General features: G+C 30.5%; 1 protein-coding gene across 1 annotated transcript in view; it reads right to left on the bottom strand.

Annotated features, from left to right (window-relative positions):
* The window catches only part of LOC106683287 (uncharacterized), an 18,525-nt gene extending 4,446 nt beyond the window's left edge, over nt 1–14,079 (bottom strand). Inside the window, exons 1-6 of the mRNA XM_067052913.1 lie at nt 13,984–14,079; nt 9,335–9,434; nt 3,432–3,487; nt 3,310–3,345; nt 2,169–2,283; nt 1,285–1,358 (exon numbers count right to left, since the gene is read on the bottom strand). Of these exons, the coding sequence (XP_066909014.1) occupies nt 1,285–1,358; nt 2,169–2,283; nt 3,310–3,345; nt 3,432–3,487; nt 9,335–9,434; nt 13,984–14,040 (438 nt within the window). The 5' untranslated portion in view covers nt 14,041–14,079. The remainder of the gene's footprint in view (nt 1–1,284; nt 1,359–2,168; nt 2,284–3,309; nt 3,346–3,431; nt 3,488–9,334; nt 9,435–13,983) is intronic.
* Nucleotides 14,080–21,481: the final 7,402 nt, after the last annotated feature.

Consider the following 21,481-nt stretch of genomic DNA (forward strand, 5'->3'; position numbering starts at 1 on the left):
AATTTTAACCCTTTTTCGGGAACTGGTTAGCTATGTGAGTAAGGCGCTGAGCTATTTTATCCGACTTCGAATCCGGTACAGGTTTTTTTTCGTTTTTTTGGGATAGCCTTTCATAAAATTATTTTATGAATTTTTCATAAAATTTTTACAAGCATTATGATACATTAAAGATATTAAAAATTCTCATTAATTATTTTTATTATTATTAGAACGTTCGGTAAGTATACCTTCGCAATAACCCATCACAATAACCCATAAGGGTCAAGGGATTCAGTGCTTTGTAACAAGGTGCTGTTTCTTGAACAACGGTAGTACAAGGAGATGTTCACGCTCAAGCGCCAGAGGTTCCCCCCAATCAAGGGTAACCACTTTATAAGGGCTGGATGGACACCAGGAAGGCTTTTGACCGCATAAGGTTTACCAACGGCTACAGTAAAATAATAAATAATTGTTATTAAATTACCCGTGCCTGGGAGATTGTAATACAGAGCCTAACTCACTGAGCTAACCCGCTCCCAAGGAATCTAAAACTAAAGGTAATAAACAAAATAAATTATGGATAAAAGTAATGAGTACTATCCTCAGCACATATGCCAATGACAAAAGGACTTCAAACTAATAAGAAAAAATTCATTTATATGACCATAATAAGGCCTGTCTGGATTTACGCAGTTAAGCTTTGGGGCTCCACTCGATCATCGAATTTCTGTCGTATCCAATCCTTACAAACCTAAATCCTTCGTAAAGTCCTTACTTTGTTACGAATCAAGCCCTTCAGCAGGACCTCATTGTTCCATAATTTGCTGATTTGGCCTGAAGCAGATATCAATCCTTCCATGATAAATTTACTAACTACCCTCACCTACTCGTTTCTAATCTGACTCTTTCAGTACACGATAATCCTCCTAGGGGTCTGAAAAGAAGATAGCCTCGAGATCTTCTCCTCTAGAAATGTTATTGGAGTTCTATCAATGGGTAGATTCTCCACATGTCTGTATCATACCAGTGCATAACGAACATCAAATTTACTTGTTATATATCCTTTTAATACAGTTGTAAATCTCATTAAAAAAATAAATAAAAAAGTAGCAGGATGCTGAAAGGTTAAAGATGTGCTGGTATAGCTAGAAACGTTCATTATTTTAGAAATTTTAAGATGAAAAAGTATTTAATTTATTCCTTAATTTAATATAATTGATATTCAGAAAATTTAGGATTTTTAATTTAAATTAATTGATTGGTACTTATTGAATACATCAACTTTTCATTTTTTTTTCTACTTACTCTAGACCAGTTCCTAACTTCACACAAAATAAACTCATAAGCCAAAATGCAATGATCTCTGAAGTGTATAGGAACTGCAAAATATTAAAATAAACAAAATTAGAAAACAATAGTTATAATTGGTAAAAAAAAATAAAGTAATAATTATAAACAATTTTAAGCAATCCTGCTTTTGTGGGATAAATTTGTTGAAATTTTGGAAATTTAGAAGAAGCCTGGGTTTTCAGAGAGACTGTAAAACTTTTTAGGGGATGATTTAACCAGGGAGAGTCTGCTTGCTTCCAGCCTCAACTATTTGATTAGAGCAGTGCCTCCAGGGGCGTTTGTAGCTGGTATAGTTAAGAGACTGCCTCATGTCTGCAGTGGAGTCCGGCCTAGAGGGGGTCGACTTTTATTTCTTTGGCGGTCCCACAAAATCAAACCCGACCACTACCTATAGGTAAACCCAGCTCCGTATGACAGAAATGACTAGGAAGGGAATCATACAAAAAAAAAAAAAAAAGAGGCAAGGATTTTCCAACCTTTATTGGATCGCTTTCCACACAATAGTACTTTGTGCCATCTTTGACCCGATCCTGACTGCAGCTGCGCCGGTTCGAATCTGGCCTGGAGGGGGTCGACTTTTATTTGTGTGTTGGGCCTGGAGGTGTTGCTTTTGGTTTCGTGGACGCCATACGAAATGAAATCTCGACCCCCCCATCCTGGTTAGGGGGGATTTGGTTTGGGAATTGAATTGGTTGGTTACTTGTTGATTATCTCCCTCCTCGTATGTCAGAAATGACAGGATACGGAGTAATAAAAAAAAAAATGTAACTAAGAAGACCATATAATTGAAAAAAAAATTAAAAGTAATATTGTGTTAATAATAAGTAAACAATAGTTACCTTCTATCTTGCAGTTATCATAAAGTTCTTCAACCATTTCGAAGAGTTCTTCATCAAGTAGCTGTAATTTGGTGAAGTTTTTAGCCATATCCCAATCAATGGATCTCCCCTTTTTCTACAGGAAACCAATTTTAGTATTTGAAAATGTTATTATAATTTACTTTAGAATGTCTTACCTATATAAAAGAGGTAATTATTTACTGTCGCTCCTCCAAAAATGAGGGGAAAAATTACTTCTTGACCAGACTCTACAATCTATGCAAATCTTAAAAAAATTAATTACCCACCCCTTAAACAGAGAATTTTCCCCTTTAAGAGGGAAATGAACGCAAGAACGTTATACTAAAGGAGTAAGAAAAATTACTTATTTCAAAAAACTGTGCCCAGATTAAGTTAGGTTCTAAGGATTATTAATTTTGGTCTTTAAATACTGCGTTAGTTGAGGATAAAAAAACTAAAAAAAAAACTTTAAATATTCTTGCAAATGTATGAGACAATAAAAATAAAATAATAGGTAAAAATGAGATAAAGAAAAAAAAGCATGCACCATAATATGATTGATAAAATACAGAATAAACTAAAACAAATATTTAATATAAACATAAATAATATAGAAGATGTAAAATAGAAAACTTAAAAAAAAATGATAATTAAAAGTGCCTTAATGTGAAGAATAGACAAACCAGGGTAATTTCGACTAAAATCATTTACCTGGGTAGAGTAGCCTGCATAAAGTTTTTTAAAATTGATGTGAATGTGAAATTGTTTTTGAGATTGTCCTTGAGGATAACCGAATTGGCCGAAACGTTGGACTTATGAAGAAATAGAGATTTTTTTGAGACAACTTGAATGAAATTTATTTTATTCAAACAATAGTGAACAGTCTCTAGAAAGTGAAAAGATTACATACAAAATATTTTTAGTTGTTTTGTATCTTTTTAGCCCTGATGAAGCCCTACAAAGCGGGCTGAAACGTTAGAAAATAAATAGTTGTTAACTATTTTTTGTTCATTTTTGACTAGACCCCTGACCATCTCACAATCTTCAATTATTCATATATAAAAAAAATCACTAAATTATTTTTATTTTATGTTGTTTTTTCAATTTATGACCAACATAGATGTAAGAAATCTTTACTCACGAATCCCATTTCCACCATGAAGCAGTTGTACCAACACTGAAATTGTAAGGAAATGAAACAGTAAGTCATACTTAGTATTAATTCTGAATTATATTTAATTTTAGTAGATTATTGCTTCTTACTTTAAACATTGGTTCATCAGGAACATCGAATTGACTCAAAGATTCAATAACTCGACCTTAATAAAAACAAAAATGCACAATTAATATTGAACGTGTTATGCCTTAAACAATATAAATTGAAATAATAAAGAAAATGGAAAAATTAAATTGGAAATTTGATCTGGAATTCAGAAGCCCCCAGATCTCTTGAGAAGTAATTTTGAGTTTGATCAGCCTCATATAGCCTTTTGAGTGGTATGTACTGAGAATTTTTTTTTTCATTTATTTAAAAATCCATCATAATATTTATTTATTATTTTATTTTTTTTTTAAACTTCTTTACCAACGTTCTACAACTGAAGAAAACCAAAATTATACGGGAGTAAATTGATTTCGAGACGCAAGATGACATAGAAGTGGGGATTGACTGGTAAATTATAGCAGGAAGATGTTTATATTCTAATAGGAGTGTAGGAGGCTAAAAGAGCTTAGCAGTCCCACCAGTGCCGGTCAAATTAAGTAAGCTCCCGTTAACCTCATATTTTCCTATTACTAGGTACAGATGGGATATCGAAAAAAAATATCGATATCGATATCGGTTAGCAATATCAATATCGATATTATATCGGAACTAAAATATCGAAATATCGATATCAAAATTTATGAATTAAAGTAATAATAATTATAAAATGATAACATAGCCTGACATCATAATATATCAGAAACTGTTAATAAAAATAAAGCAAAGCAACACAACGACAACCATATCATAAACATAACAAATAAAAAACAAAAATATAATTGTTTTAATTGTAGAAACTTATATAAAAAATTTAAAAATGGAATATCGATATTTTCTTTTAAAAAATACATATTTATTTCGATATTTTCTATTGTTTTAATCGATATAGAATATGAGCAATAATATTCCGATATATTTGATATTTTATTTAAAAAGACTAGAAAATTGAAAAATGGAATATCGATATTTTATTATATATTTCGATAATTTTATTGTGCTAATATTCGATATCGATATTAAAACAATGTAAAATATTTAAATGAATATGTATTTATCAAAATAAAATATTGATATTCCTATTTAAACATCTCTATATGATATTTTTGCCATTTTCAAAAAAATATCGATATTTCGATAAAGTAATATTGGAATATTTTTGCTAATATTCTATATCGGAATTAAAACAATACATATATAATATTAAACATCGAAATAAATACGTATTTATCTTCATAAAATATCGATATTCCATTTAAAATATTCGATATTCCCAAATAAATATGTATTTGTCATAATAAAATATCGATATTCCATTTAAAATATTCGGTATTCCCGAATAAATATGTATTTGTCACAATAAAATATCGGTATTCCTATTTTAAAATCTCTATACAATTTTCTGGTATTTTTAAACAAAATATCGATATTTCGATAAAATAATATCGGAATATTGCTTCTTTTATTCCATATTAATACTACAATATTACAAAATATCGAAATAAATGTATTTATCAAAAAAAATACCGAAATTTCTATTTTAAAATCTCTACATGATATTTTAGTCATTTTCAAAAAATATCTTTTTCTCATCTTCCATATCGTTATTAATAACAATGTAGTAGAACTGGTAATACTAGTTCGAGTCATAATTGTACTAGAGCCCAAGAGGAGAAAAAGGCAGCTATCTCACCCCAATTTTTGATTACGTTAATAAAAACTACGTATAATTACTAGTCAAAACTGATGAGTCTGCCAAGTATATGTAGGGGGAAAAAAATGGCAACTGTTTCAAAGAGATTAAAAAAAAAAAATTCATTCAGAGCTCTATATCTTAAAAAGTAGGAACAACACAAGAAAACCTAAGAGAACGTCATTCAAAGAAGAGCAAATTTTCTAAAATATGAGCCCTAATTGAGTTATTTACGTTAAATAGTTTTCGAGATATAGCTTTTTAAGAAGCAACGTTTCATAAAAATGTTGCATGGGAGGTACTGAAAGATCAGTAGTTAGTGAATTTATTTTGAAAAATTTATATCTCAAAAACCATTTGACGTAGAGATGTCTATTAGCACTCAATTTGAAGCTAGTTTAATGTACTATAAAGTAGTTTATGATGTTTATGATGCTTATTCTTCATAGAAGTAATAGTGTACATGAAATTTGCTAAAATAAATTGATTTATAGTTGTTCGGACAGATTTTCATTTGCCAAATTTTTATTCATACGTGAATATCATAAGAACTACTACCCCTACGAAGATAAGTATCATAAACTACTTTATAGTAAGTTAAATTTCCTTTATTTTGAGTGTTGGCAGGCATATGTGCGTCTTATGAAAGTAGATCTATATTTTTATCAAAAATTCAACATTTTATACGAACAACTAGAAATTAACATTTTGTGAGTTTATTTTGTCATGATATTGAAAACTTCTACTCCTATAAAGATAAATATAATTAACTAGCTTTATTTGAGCGCTGGCAACATCTGTACGTCCAATGGTTTCTGAAATGATGTTTTTATTATTAAAGTTATTGTCCGAACAATAATAAATCAATTTATTTAAGTTTTTATTTATATATTAGGTTCGTATAAAATGTTTGATTTTTTGAAAAAATATATCTCTAGAACCATAAGACTCATATATGTTTGCCAGCACTTAAATGAAGGTATTTTAACTTACTACAAATTAGTTTATGACACGTATCGTTGTAGGATAGCAGTTTTTATAATAAAATGATAACAATTTGTCCGAAGGACTATAAATCAATAAATTTCAGCAAATATCATGAAAACTACTATTCTTACGAAGGTAAAGGTCATAAACTTCTGTACGTCACATATTTCCTGAGATATCGATTTCTCAAAATAAATTAACTAACTACTAATCTTTCAGTAGATTTTTAAGAAATTTTGCTTTTTATAAAGCTATATCTCGAGAACTATTGGACGTAAATAGCTCTTTTAGAGCTAATATTTTAGAAAATTTACTCTTATTTAAATAATGTTCTCTTAGATTTTCTAGTGTTGTTAGTTTTTAAGATACAGTGCTCCGAATGAAAAAATAATGTTTTTTTAAGGTTTTGAAACAGCCGCCATTTTTTATTACCTCTAACTGTATTTGGCTGACTCATAAATTTTGACTATTAATTATACATAGTTTTCATTAAACTAATTAAAAATTGGGGTGAGATTACTGCCTTTTTTCTCCTCTTGGGGTTTTGTACTATAAGTAACTTCTGATGCAGCAATGTAGTATTTGTTCGCAATAGATAAAACAGTTCTACTAGGGCTAATAGTGAAAAATTATTCTTTTTTTAAAATTTTAAATCAACCGCTATTTCGCATCCCCTAACTATACTTGACATACTCATAAATTTTTACTAGTAATTATAAATAGTTTTTTTTTTTAAGTAATTAAATATTAGGGCGAAATAACTGACTTTTTTCCACAGAGCTCTTTTAATACAAGGACTAATGACCAATGACCAATACCCTTTCTATCTCTATACTCCTGAAAATTTTTAAAAATTTCGATATGAGGATATATTGGAATAAAAAAAATATCATGGATGAAAAAGTATTACATAACCCTACTGACATTTTATTTATTTCCAAAAAAAAAAAGATTAAATGAAATTATTGATATAGCAATTCCAAGCGATACAAAACTGTTCACAACTATGCATAAAAGACCAAGGGCTTTGAATTAAAACTTTATATCGCCAATAAAAAGCGATTATGGACTCTGATAATCTTATCTCCTAATGGAATTATTTTGAAAAGCACAAAGGTTTGCATGTTATAAAAGATCTCGGGCTTGATCTTGGGAAATTGAAATTGTCAAAAAAAGGGAATTATCATTGACATGTACAGAATAATGACATTTTTAAATCAGTAAAATTGACTACAGCCTACTCGAATTATTCGGGATTTAGACAGTATACTCCTCAAATTTGAGAGAAATAAATTTTAAAAACGATACAAGAAATTTGAACCAACACTATACAGAAATTATAAGTAAAATAAAATGATGGAAAATATGGGTTAAATGTTATGTTACTATTAACAATTTATTTTAATAATAAATTAAATAATAATTTACACTAAAATACAATATAAAATAAATTAATTTTAAGCCTAACCTGAGTGTATGTAAGGTTTGTATGATAGTAGATAGTGTTAAGTTGATCTAAAATTAAAAGTTTTAAAAATTAATAAAGTTGTGACAAAATAGGTAACTAAACATAAGCTTATTAATAATTAATGTGATTCCCAATTAATTTATTGTTTCATTGGGTAATTCGACCTGTAATTAATGACCTTGGCAGAATCGACTGCAGAACGTTTTTTAAAGAATTGAATGCGAGCAGTAAATTTATATTTAAGGTATGTTAAATTATTAACAATAATGTTATTGTTAAAAATGAATGCATAATTGTTAATTGTTAGATCGTCCATGAGGATTAAATTAAATACCAGTCTCAAGAAATTCATAAGATTATATATAAAAAAAAATTAAATAATTTTACTGAACGACTATTTCCATTTTCTCATAAAAACAAAAAAAAAATCTGTAAATTTACTATCATGAGATATAGTTGACCGTGGATGACAGACGAGGAGAAGATGGTTGGGGGGAGGGGGGGTCAAATTAAAACACAAATTAGTTGAAGTAATTTATTTAATTGTGCCAACGTTTCGGCCAGAATTTCTAGCCTTCCACAGGGCTAAGAACATAACAAGATAACAAGCAATGAGTAAACAAAATAAAAAATATAAACGGATTGACATATGTAAATACTTGTACAGAATGAAATTAATAATTCCATTCTGTACTTATGTCATTATATTTTATTTTTTATTTTCTGTATTCATTGGTTGTTATTTTGTTCTGTTCTTAGCCCTGATGAAGGCTAGAAATTCTGGCCGAAACATTGGCACAATTAAATAAGTTACTTCAACTTATTTGTGTTTTATTTTTACCGCTTCGTCGTAAACCTGCCGACTGTCCTACTTTAATAATGTGGCTCTTACCCCTGTAGAACAGATTCGTTATCTTGGACTACATCTTGACAAACGACTAACCTAGAATCCTCACACAAGACTGAAAAGACAGGGAACTGCACGCAGATTCCGACTACTACAGCACTTACTAGACAAACGGTCTAAACTTGCAACTCATTACAAAAGACTGATCTACATGACAATAATAAGGCCCATCTGGACATACGGAGTTGAGCTTTGGGGCTCCACTAAATCATTGAATTCCTCTCGTATCCAATCTTTACAATCCAAAATCCTTCGTAAAATCCTCACTGCTCCTTATTTTGTTACTAATAAAACCATCCATAAAGACCTAAATGTTCCTTATGTAACCGATCTACCCCGAACCCGATATTATTCCTTCCATAATAAACTCCTAAACCACCCAAACCCACTAGTATCTAACCTTGCTTCCTCTTCCATTCCTGGCAATCCTCCGAGGCGCCTGAAAAGAAGATGGCCTCGTGACCTTATATTGTAAACTGTTTTCACAGTTCTACTACTGGGTAGTTTCTCTACATCCTGTATCATATCATTATGTCATTATGATCAAATTTAATTGTTGTATTTTTTACACAGTTGTAAATATCAATAAATAAATTTTAAAAATTTTTTTACCGCACCCCAACCATCTTCTCCTCATGTAAATTTACAATGTTTTTCAATATGAATGATATTTTGTCATGTTTAAAAATGTTCCAGGTATAGAAACTGGCTCATTTTCGTATCATTTTCTAAACCTAAATAATAGATGAAATAAAATAATTACAACAAATAAATAAAGACGGCGGACATAATTAATTTATAGGTTAGTATATAATAAATATTACTTAATAAAAATTAATAACATAGTTACGCTTATCAATTTGAAAAGTCTCTGTGCACTTATCGATGGCCTTGTCACGGAGTACATTCATCCTGTCCCTTTGCGAGATCATTTCACGTATATTCGGTGACTGAAGCAGAAGAAGAAATAAATTAATAATTTTTAAAAATAAATATAAAGTTCAATATTTCCTAGAACTAGTGGCAATAAAAGTGCAAGTACATTTTATTCTTAACATTAAATATTAATTAGTAGGAAGATAGGCCGGGTGGTGGTCAGTAAATGTACAAAATTGTAATAAAAATTAATGTTATTTTTTTTAAAATTATTTATTTATTGTAATTTACAACTGTACAAAATAATACAATAGGTAAATATGCAGTGAGTTTCATATACACTTGAAAATCTTGGGAAGGAACCACCCATTGGTGGTACTTAAAACATTAATTTTAAATTAGAAGGTCCCGTGGCCATCTTCTTTTCAGACGCCTCGGAGGATTATCACGGATTGTTAAGGATGAAAGATTAAGAATTAACGGGTTAGGATGGTTAAGAAGTTTGGAATAAAAAGACGCATATCTGTTTTGGGCCAAATCTGCAACGAATGGGATGTTAAGGTCTTTGTGAATGAGTTTATTTGTAACGTAATAAGGAGCATCAAGGACTTTACGTAGGATTTTGGATTGTAACGATTGGATGCGGGAAGAATTTGATGGTTTGGTGAAGCCACAGAGCTCATTTCCATATGTCCAAATTGGTCTGATTATTGTAGTGTATACTAATATTTTGTAGTGAATGGTAAGTTTAGAGTGTTTGTCAAGTAAGTGTTGTACCAATCGGAATCTACGAGCAGTTTCTTGTCGTTTCAGTTTTGTGTGTGGATTCCAAGTAAGTTTCTTTGCAAGACGGAGTCCTAAGTATCGAATCTGTTCAACAGGCATTAGTGGTGTATTTAGAAAGGATACTGTAGGACAGGAAGGCAGAGGTTTACGACGGAGAGTAAAGGTGATCTGGTGGGATTTGTCAGGATTTATTTTGATTCTCCTAATGTTATTTAAATGAATAAATTAAATTTTATCCATTACAGTCTCAAAACATTTTATTTTCTTTACAAGTCCGACGTTTCGGAAAATTCGGCCATCATCAGGGACAATCTTAATACAATTTTTGAACTAAATCATTTAAAAACACAACTTCATTCAGACTGTTCTGCCCAGGTCAATTAAACAATTTCTCTAACTAGTCAATTTTCACATTAAAATAAAAATTAAAATTCTTTATCACAGTCACTTATTTGTTAAAATTGCAAATTTTTTTTGTGATAACAATGCTTGTTGCTACAATGCAACGCAATATAATGCAGCAAGCATTGTTGTGATAAATTTTAACAAATAAGTGACTGTGATTTTGAAAGAATTTTATTTTTTTTTTAATGTGAAAATTTACTAATTAGAGAAATTGTTGAATTGACCTGGGAAGAAGAGCCTACATGAAGTTGTATATTTAAATTATTTAGTTCAAAAATTGTATTAAGATTGTCCCTGAAGATGGCCGAATTGGCCGAAACGTCGGACTTTTAAAGAAAATAAAACGTTTTGAGACTATAATGGATAAAATTTATATTATTTCTTTAAACAACATTAACCAGTCTCAAGAAAGTATTTAAGATTATAAACAAAAAAATTAATGTTGATTAACGTTTCGCCCTATTTTGCAGGGGTTCGCCAGGCCTAAATGAAGACAAGATACAAACATTGTAAGAAGTGACAGAAAATTAGAATAAATATACACATAAAGCTTGCTAACCTCTTAATTTTTCGGTCTTTTTGGATATGCTACTCCGTTTATCTGTTATTTTTATATTAATATTCTTAATATTGAGTCAGCAATGTGGGTTTGGGAGCCCTCTAGGTTCCACTAAGCCTCATAAATTCTGACCAAATCACCTCCTTGCACAACCGTTGATCTAGTAACAGTACTTCTTTACAAAGTACTGCACCCCTTTTTACTAGTTACTGTACCTTACCTTTGCTACATTTAATTCGCCTTTCTGTTTACCTATTTACACCTACGTTTTTACCATATCTGCAACTATACCTGATAATTATTGTTCCACAATTTAATACCCTAGTTCTTTATTTACAATTTTATCAAACCTCGCTTATTTATAAGTAATTAGTTTCCTATCCACCTATATTTATAATTCTTTAACCTATAATCTATAATATTATATAATATATAACCTATTTTTATAAAATAAACTATTATTTTTAAATATTTTCTTACTTTCTTTGCATATTATTATAAATTTCTGTCACAACTTACGATGTTTGTATCTTGTTTTCATCTAGCCCTGACGCAGCCCTGCAAAGTGCGACGAACAATAAATAATATTCTACTATTTTGATACCTTTATTGACCGCCACCCATATATCCATATATTAATATCCTTAATATATCTTAAAAGATATATCTCGGAGATTTTAAAGTCAAAATAAAATAATACCATAATAATGTTAATTTTAAAGATCAGACAAGTATTGCTATATATTTTGTTTTTAAATTAATGAATTTAAATCTGGAATTAATGATTTCATTTTTTAATTATCATTGTGTTGTCAATAGACTACATATTAGTTTCAGTAGGGTTTGTTACAACTGTTTGTTTTATTGTAACAAATCGTACATTCAGAATGACAGGGAGAAAGTTCAACAAATGATTCTTTGTAAGGACACACATCAGTGACAGGCTATACCTTCTATTTAATTTTAATTTTATTTTTTTTTACAAAGAATTATTTCTCCCTTTCATTCTGAATATAAGATTTTTTATAATAAAACTAACAGTTGTAACAAACTACTGAAACTATGATGCAGTCTATTGACAACACATGACAATTAAAAAATAAAATCATTAATTCCAGATTTAAAATTCATTAAGTTAAAAACCAAATTATTAAGAGTACTTGTCTGATCTTTAGAATTAACATTATTATGGCTTTATTTATGTTTTTTGTTTTGATTTTAATATTTTTCAGATATAACTATGAAGAAATATTTTTTCTATTTTATTTTAGAAGTCCATAGAATATTTTATTTAGAAGAAGTACTCGGTCCGTGAGAAACATTAAATATAATTCTATTTTACTCAAATTAGTATGTAATAAATAATGAAATGAAAGTAAATGATTGTACTGGCGTAATTTTGTAATTTAATCCGTAATTCAATATCATTGACTTTTATTTTTTTAATGTGCTGTGGTGAAAAATCTTTCAATTAGAACATATTATTGTTCTATATTTCGTTAGAAAACATTAAATCGGAATTTAAGCTGTACTTATTTATTATGTATCCTAAAATTACAGCAATTAATTTAATATTATCAACAATTTTTTTCTATATATTATATGTATACAATTAAAAATCTTATGATCTATGTTTACCTCATATTTGTCAAATATATCAATTTCTGTTATGAAATATTGTTGTTTATATACATATAATTAAAAAAAAAAATTGCAATCACATTATTTAAATAATGTCCTTTACTATTGGTTCATTCACTCATCCCTGTAGCACAAAGCAATATACTATATTATGCATCAACTCTTTGGACATATAAATATAACTATGAACTGTTTTAAAAAAAAAAATATTTAAAAATTTCAGATGAAGATGGTCAGGGTTGCGATCAAAAGAGAACAAAAATAGTTAACAATTATTTAATTTCCGACGTTTCTCTTCACTTTGTAGTGGTTCATCAATTGCTCAAGTATATAGCTTTAGAGACGGAAAGTGAAGCTATCGACTTGAACAGACCTGATGAAGCTCAATCAAGTGGTGCGAAACGTCGGAAAATACATTAAGGTTAGTTTGTATGGACCCCAATGTACATTCTCTCATGATATTACTATCACCCAAGTTTCACATTTCTAGAAACCTACTATGCACGAGTATTTTGAAATATATTTTTAAATTATTTATTTTTATTTACAAACACTGTATGAAAAAAAAAATATCCATATTATCTTAATACTATAAACTGCATTCGATTAATAATTTGAGAGAAAAACTAAAAACAAGTGGATGAAAATTAATAGAAAAGGGATTCAACAGGCTGTTGAGGATGAAAAACCAAAATCGCACATCTTTATCTAAGCTCCCTCAACTTAGTTCAAATTTTTAAAAATTGTGCAACAGGCTGAATTTTTAAAAATAAATTGTCCATTTCTCTATGTTTAAAATGATTTATTAATTTTTTTTTCTTTATTTGAAAAATTATTTTAAATTATGTTCAATATACAATAATATAGAAATAATTCACAATCATATTAAAAATACAAAACTTCGTTGTTTGAGAACTACAGGATGTTTACTAAAATTTTATTTTATTTTTTTTAAAAAAGTTAAATCATCATAGTTAAAATATTTTGTATTTAAAGCAAAAAAAACAAAAAACATTTATCCTTTTTTTTTTCCAACACTACTAAAACTAATATTTGTTGATTGAATTTTTAACTTTAGCTATGTTAAATATAATTACACGATCTTACTATCACTTATTTTCAGTTTCTTTCACTTTTATCCTCAACGCTGTTGGAAGTAATAATATATATAATACACTATATAGTATAATATATTACATAAATATTAGTTACTAAAACTTTAGAGGACTTACAAGACCGAAGGCGAACCGGCAAGCAAAGTAGGTGAGGATGAACAGAGGTACCTTCATCGTGGATCTTCAGAAGCACAATGTCTGCAGCCTCATCAGATAAACTAATCGATTATGACTGATCGATCATTTATCAACAAACCTGATTAGAAGCAGTTAAGATAAGACTCAATGATTCAGTTATGACTAATTTTCGATTAGGCCTGGGTTATATTTCTTGTTATTGTGCTTTGGCATTATCACAAGATATCATGATTTCGCCCACACTTTATTGAATATTATTATTTTAAATGAAATGAAAAATAGTTTATTATCCTCTGGAATAGGTCCCTTTAGAACTATTATAAGATAATTTTAATTATACAACATATATTTTGCCAGTGTGGCTACACTTAATTATAACTTAATTTTATTTAAATAAATTTAGAAACAGAGTTAAAAAAAATTAAATAATGACTAAATACATAAAAAAGAAGATAAAACGGCAGTTACATCTGTACTATTATAATATTGGATTAGATTGGTGAAGTAAAAAGTAGTTAAATATAAGTGTTTTAAACAAGGTAAGGGTTAGTACATGACGCATGTTAGAGGGAATGGAGTTCCAGTGATAAGTAGTTCGGGTAAAAAATGATTTATCAAACGCAGCAGTTCGTCAAGGTGGAGGGTAGATGTCAGATAAACGGGACCTAGTAGTACGGGGTTGGAGTGAAAATTTGAATTGCAGGTTTTCTATGGTTAAGGAATTAATTGGAAGATTCCAAAAATAAATCTTAATGTGCAATTCATAAGACGTTAAGTTTAGATTTGAAATTACCCGACAGACGGGTTTTAAATGGAAGAAGATGATGTATTCTATTGTATTTCCAAATATACCTGTCCTTCCCGTCTTCTGACCTATTACCAGCCACAGAGAAACTCCAAGAAGATTTGGATGGGATTTGCGAATGGGCAAGAGCTAACAAGTTGAAGCTAAATGCGGAGAAGACGATCTTAATAGGTTCCAATCACCTCCTTAAAACTGTTCCTAATATTCCAACTCTGTTCCTACATGATAGTCCCATCTAATTTTACTCCAACATCAAAAACCTGGGAATACCCTTTGATCAAACACTTTCCTGGAAAAGCCATGTATCCAATATCTCCCGTCGTACCTTTTCAACTTTAAAACGTTTAAATTACCTCCGCCACCTATTTCCATTTGAAACTCGTTGGCTCCTGGTCACTTCTCTAATATTTCATCATTTTGACTATTGCTGTACAGTATATTTCTCTGGGTATCTCGAGCCGAAATTAAAACGTTTGATAAATTGCTGTGTACGATTCATCTTCGGGATCCCTAATTAGATATTTCCTACCGTCATAAGTATTTCCTGGCATCTTTCAACTTCCAAGTCATCCAATCCCGCCGTCCTTTATACATTTCCGAGCTCCTTCAATTCAAATCCTCTATTCGTTCCCGCAATATCCGTTCCCGTCCTTCAGATTTATACAACAGGGCCCACCGAACCGCTGCTTTCGATAGATCGTTCATTATCCGATTCTCATCCTTATGGAACTCCATCCCTTCCAAAATCCGTCGCTCCAATACTCTTCCGATCTTTAAATCCCGCCTGTTCAATCATTTCTTATCCATTCAGACCCCATAAAATTATAAATTAGTATAATTGTAAATATGCATATTAGCTATTATATTATTCTTAATTATTTTTACATCGTTTTCTTTTCTCTTTTTTATTTATTCATTTTCTTGTTTATTGTTCAACTGATAAAATTGAGAAAGTAATGTATAATTATTTTTTATAATGACTGTTTATATTTATTTTTATTTTTTTGTTTAAGTATCTCTGAGGCTCCTCAGCCCTCATCTATTGATTTCCCTGTATTATTCTAAAGGGACTCGTCCCAGAATAAATAAAATATTATTATTATTTATTTATTGTTTTGGGATAGCTATGGTTCAACGGGAAATTTGGGCAATGTATGGCTTCCACGATAAAATTTGATCAAAAGTGACTCCATGATTTTTTACTGACATATGAAATAATATTGGAGTATTAGGATAAATTTGGTGGGTCTTTGAAAATATTTAAGGAGAGAGGGTGATCCAATTATGATAGCTTTAATCTTTTCGGTATTTAACGTAAGTTTTTTGTCTGTTGCCTGCTTATACTATTGATATATTCTTGTAGTTTTAGAATGACATTTGAAGCGTCATAAGGATAGAAGGAAGGTAGATTTGTAGGTCATCTACATAAAGATGATACTGGGAATGATGGATGGTTTGCTTAGTTATAATTTGCTTAATTCCAAGGTATCAATGCAAAACCAATTAAATTTGATGAATTATATTGGTAACGAGGTCTATCAAATAAGGGAACTCTCTCTCTTTCTCGTTATTATAAGTTAACATTATTATATTTTACCACGCGAAATTTTAATTTCGATTTGCAGTTATATAAAAATAAAAATTATACTTTTTTTGTACATAAGAATTAAGTATATATATACATAAAAAAGATAAGAAATTGATAAAAATAAATACCAATGACCTCCAAGGACCTGGGTTCAAATCTGGCTCTGACAGATAATTATTTATTCTGTTCCTGTAGCCGTAAGGCAACCCTGGGAGCTCTAGAGTTCTCTGGGGTCCATTCAGCCACATAACCCTTAATTAGGGAAACAGCGAACGTGATTCTGACCAAAACACCTCCTTTTACAACCTTTGGCCAAGCAACAGTCATTAAAAAGTGCTACACCTTTTTTTTTTTTTCTAAATATAGTTTTGTGTAGATTGTCGGGCTCGTGCTCTTTTTTTTGTATTGCTATTGAAGATTCAGGATTTATCGTGGCGGGAATAACGAATATAAATATTTTTAAAAATAAAACAGTTTAATAAAAGATAACATAGTCGTCGGATAACATGCAATCAAGAATGATTGGGTAGTTTCGGCTCGCGTTAGAATTGGATATTTCTATTTTATTCTTTTTTCTCCTTTATTTATTCATCGCCTATTATTTCTAATAATGAGAACTGATTCATTTTTCAAATAAACAAAATTAAAGGTACTTTGGAAGAAGTTGTTTTGAATATTCGGCATTTAAGCTCTATTTGTCAGTTTGAATAAGAATAAAACTATAATAAAGACCACTTAAGTTTCTCAATGATTCGCCGAGTTTAATTAAAATTGTTTTGGAGAAAATCAGAAAATGTGAAAAATCTATTATATAATGTATATATGGCACTTCCGACCGGTCAATTTTAGTGAAAAATTTGTTATATTTTATTGACTTTACGGTTTTGATTTGGGCCTTGCTTGCTTAATATAACAGTTGTTTTTTTTATAATTGATTATGATTTTTTTTTTACAATTGATTAAGGGGGGGGATAAGATATCATAAATAGATAAAAATAATAATTCTTAACAAGAGTAGTTAATAAGTTACTAAGAAAAATAACGACATTCGTTGCAAATTGCTCTCTAATGGGAAAAACACACACCAAAATATATATTAACTAGAAAAAAGGACGAAGAGAAAAAAATAAATAAAACAGAAGTAAGGTCAATAATTGAAATAATAAATTTAGAATGTCCTGCAGCAGCCTGGGCTCCAGTCTTCGGGTTGTGGTTGGGTTTCCTAACTTATAAGTCTATTGTTTATCTAGTGCGTGCATCAGACAACTTTCACTTAGCATATAAATTCGTACTTTGGTTATTCTCATGGTGAAAATAACGAGTATGAACTTTGTCCCTGCCATTAATACAACAGTTTAACATACTACAGATAAGCTTCTTAAATCGGTGGGTCACTACTTTTTCCGATTTGAATTATTGTCTCTATTTTTCCTGTAATTATTTATAAAATTCTTAAAATATTGGTATTAATTCATAATTTAGTATGAATTTATTTCGAAGAATCTTTGGAGGAAGATTTTTTTTTTTTAATTTGTCATTTAAGCCCATGACGACAGCACATATCTGGTATTGAGCACAATTTAATTATACATTGATTCAACTTAATTTAATAAAAATCACTAAATCCATTTCTGAGGTATGTAACATCCGAGATATATTATACAAATCCTAAATATGTAATTTCATTTTTGTAAGACTTGGAATAGGGGGACCTTGAAACGTGTATTTCTTTGGAATACACCTTTACCATCCAGTGCAATGGGTACAAGATACTAAAGAGACAAAACACATTATCCAGGTTGTATTTTTGAACTGTAATTAAATTAGTGTGGAACAAAATGTGAGACCCTTCTGCTCATTAATAACACGAATATTTCTCTAAATTCAAATATAAACTCCCTGGAGGGGAAGATCGTGTTAGTTCGTTAGTTTAATGCAAATTATTGTAATGTTAAATATAAATCGATATCAGAGAGTGTCTCATAGATAAAGGAATATTGGCTTATCTGGGCAACGTGTTGGAAGTATCGCTGCCACGGTCACTTCTGCGTCCTCCCTCGTCCAGATTCAGTGGTGGGTGAAAATGGTGAATACCAGAGGTTTCGCCATTTGTTCTTGAAAATCCGTCTGTCTCGATCAAGAGCTGGCCAGCGTATCCTGGACTCTGGCATGATGGTATGGGCAGGCCAGGTCCTAGCTTGCATGCTGTATAATTTGGGATGGCGTAGCAGTCGCGGCGTCTTCGGGCTCTTCTGGTACGCCCTCTTACGGGAGGTATCGGAAAATGAGACCCCTGACCCCTATTTAATACAAAGCCACAAATTTCGGATTGTGCAAAACCGACACAGGGTTATACAGAATACCTGTACCAAGCACAGTAGCCACTTGTAACGTATACTTCTTGGGCATGGCTAATGATAGCCAATGAGGAAATAGGATTTCAAAAAAGGTGACGCTACTAAGAAAAACTGGGGGACTCAAGACTGGAAAACCGAGAAGCGGGTACAGGACAGAAAAAAAGCAGAAGTAAGAAAACGTGCTACAGAAGACCATGGACTTTGACAGAGAGAAGTCCTAAAGAAGGGCTAATCCGAAATGGAACTCCACGGCTGTGACGTCAACAACACTCAACCACCCAACTCAGCAGCTATTTAGACGTACTAGGCAATAAGTTACAATGTAATCGATATTTTATGGCAAACTACCATTTATCTGGATCATTCAATCATTTTATGGCGATCATATAATAAATGTAAATAAATACTTTGTTCCTTGATATAGTCTTATTATATACTGTTATATTACCCAATACTGCCCCTTATTATATTATATATTTTCAATAGTACTAATACTTAATAAATATAAAGATATATAATTGGTAAACTGGTAAACACAAAATCCTTTGGAAAGGAATTCAATAATAATAATACGTTTTGCATGACTCAATCTTAATTAATTAATTCATTAATTTTTGGATTATTGCCTTCAGCGATAATTGAATCCGGCCTGTGGAGATGGGTTTTTTCATTTCTGTGGTGTTCCCACCCGCCTTTATGGTTAATTAGGATAGGCTAGTTACTTTCAGATACCCCCCCCACTCCGTATGTAAGAAATGACTAGGAAGGGGTCATAAAAAAAATGTATATATAGCTACTGGCATCTGTTGCGCCAGAACAAGATGAGTTATAACACTTTATACTAAAAGAAATTTATTTTCTGTCAGAATTTTTAAATAGTCGATTAAGAAAATGTGATAAATTTATTTTCATGTAATGAGCAAATGATCATGCTCTCTATTCCGGGACTATATCCTCGTCTTCCAAGTTGGGAACAGATCCTCCCAGACGAACGATATCTTCCTGCAGCTTTTTCATCATTTCTATCTGCCTCTCCTTCACTTCCTCGTTGTTCTTTGGGGCGGGCTCCTCCTTAAAGCGTTTCCTTAGATGATCTGAAATGGAGTCCCTCGCTTTTCCGATCACATCGTCGGCTACTTCAGGAGAGATTTTGATCCCGACCATATCGAAAACCCGCTCCAAGTCCGGCTTTGGTATGAGTTCCGGACAAATTTCGAGAAAGCTGTGTAATGCAATAGCCAAATCATCGGATTTGGGCCCCATTGAGAAGGTTTCGACAAGTTCGTCGACTGATATCTTCCCGTCTTCGTCTGGTGACAACATGTCTGCGATCATCTTCGACGTATTTACTTCGTCGTAGTTGTCTCCCAATCCTCTTTTCAAGAGGTCTTTGAAAATTGACACCTGTATCTTGCCTCCACCATCGGGCTCCAATGACTGGAAGAAGTCACGGCTGTGTTTTTCCTCGGAAATTTCTTCTACTGCACCAGGTTCCATTTGTACACTTTAGAAAAATCTAACTACTTAGTCTCTCTAATAATAATTATTTTACTTTTATGAAGAAACATATGTTAACATTTCTTATAATTGTAAAAAAGCATGATTTTTATAACCTAAAATTAATAAGAAACGTCTGCCAAGTACATTGGTTAGCAATGATACATCCATTATATCATTTTTTAGTGTTTTCTTATATTAATCTGTGAGAATTGCATTTTTCGGATAATATTATTCACATAGACAATTCTATGGAAAATGTAATTAAATATATTCAAGGTTTATATTTTTTATTATGTAGAAACGAATGACAGTATGTTAATTAAAAGGATATTGTTGAATGCATTGATTGCTAACAAACAAGTTCTTTAGGGCTAACAAACAAAAATATAAAGTAATTAAGAGTTAATAGTGGGAAATGCTAAGGTTTTGAACATTAAATGCCTCAGTCCAAAATCACAGGAACAATAGTCGATGCGCTATGCTACGTAACAAACAAAACATTACACCATGGCCTCAAAATCCTATATGCCCTTGATATTATTCCATCTGGATTTTCAAACTTTCACCAGAAACTCACTCCTCAACCTAATCCATAACCACGATCCCTATCCAGGCCCAACCATCCCTATAATCCATCTCGAAGGTTGAAGCTACTGAGACCTTTGTGAAGTGCTGTTGAAGTTCTGGAAATGTCCAGCTCCTCCACTAAAATGTGTATGTGCTTAACAGCTCTCACTCAGCCTCCACTGGCTTTTAATAGCTTCAGTTACGTGTCGCGTATATAGAGCCCTGTTTTATCTTCAATAATTTATAATATAACGAGTTTGATAATTTATTATATAACTAATTTTATAAAATTTATTAGGGAGTTCCCAAGCCTGAATGTAAATATGTTTATAGATGTAAATGTACATTTGTTTCATTTTTTACTTGAATTTCATTTTCTTTATCTTGTACATAAATTATTTTGTTATCATTTAATAATTTTTAATTATATCAATTATGTTTTTATCTATATATATCATATATGTATTTTTTTTTCTTTGTAATTATTTTATTTTTCTAATTTTTTTAGTACTTTATCATCAATTTTTTAAAAACACATATTGCTCTTAATTGTGAAAGATTTTAACTATCATTATTCATAAAATTCAGTGTATAAAAGTAACATGTAAATAAAGTAGATATAAAGGTAGAGATATAAAAATAATGAGTAATCAAATGATG

The sequence above is a fragment of the Halyomorpha halys genome, unplaced genomic scaffold, assembly GCF_000696795.3.
Source record: "Halyomorpha halys isolate HHAL.00 unplaced genomic scaffold, Hhal_1.1 Scaffold476.1, whole genome shotgun sequence".
Taxonomy (NCBI): Eukaryota; Metazoa; Arthropoda; class Insecta; order Hemiptera; family Pentatomidae; genus Halyomorpha; species Halyomorpha halys.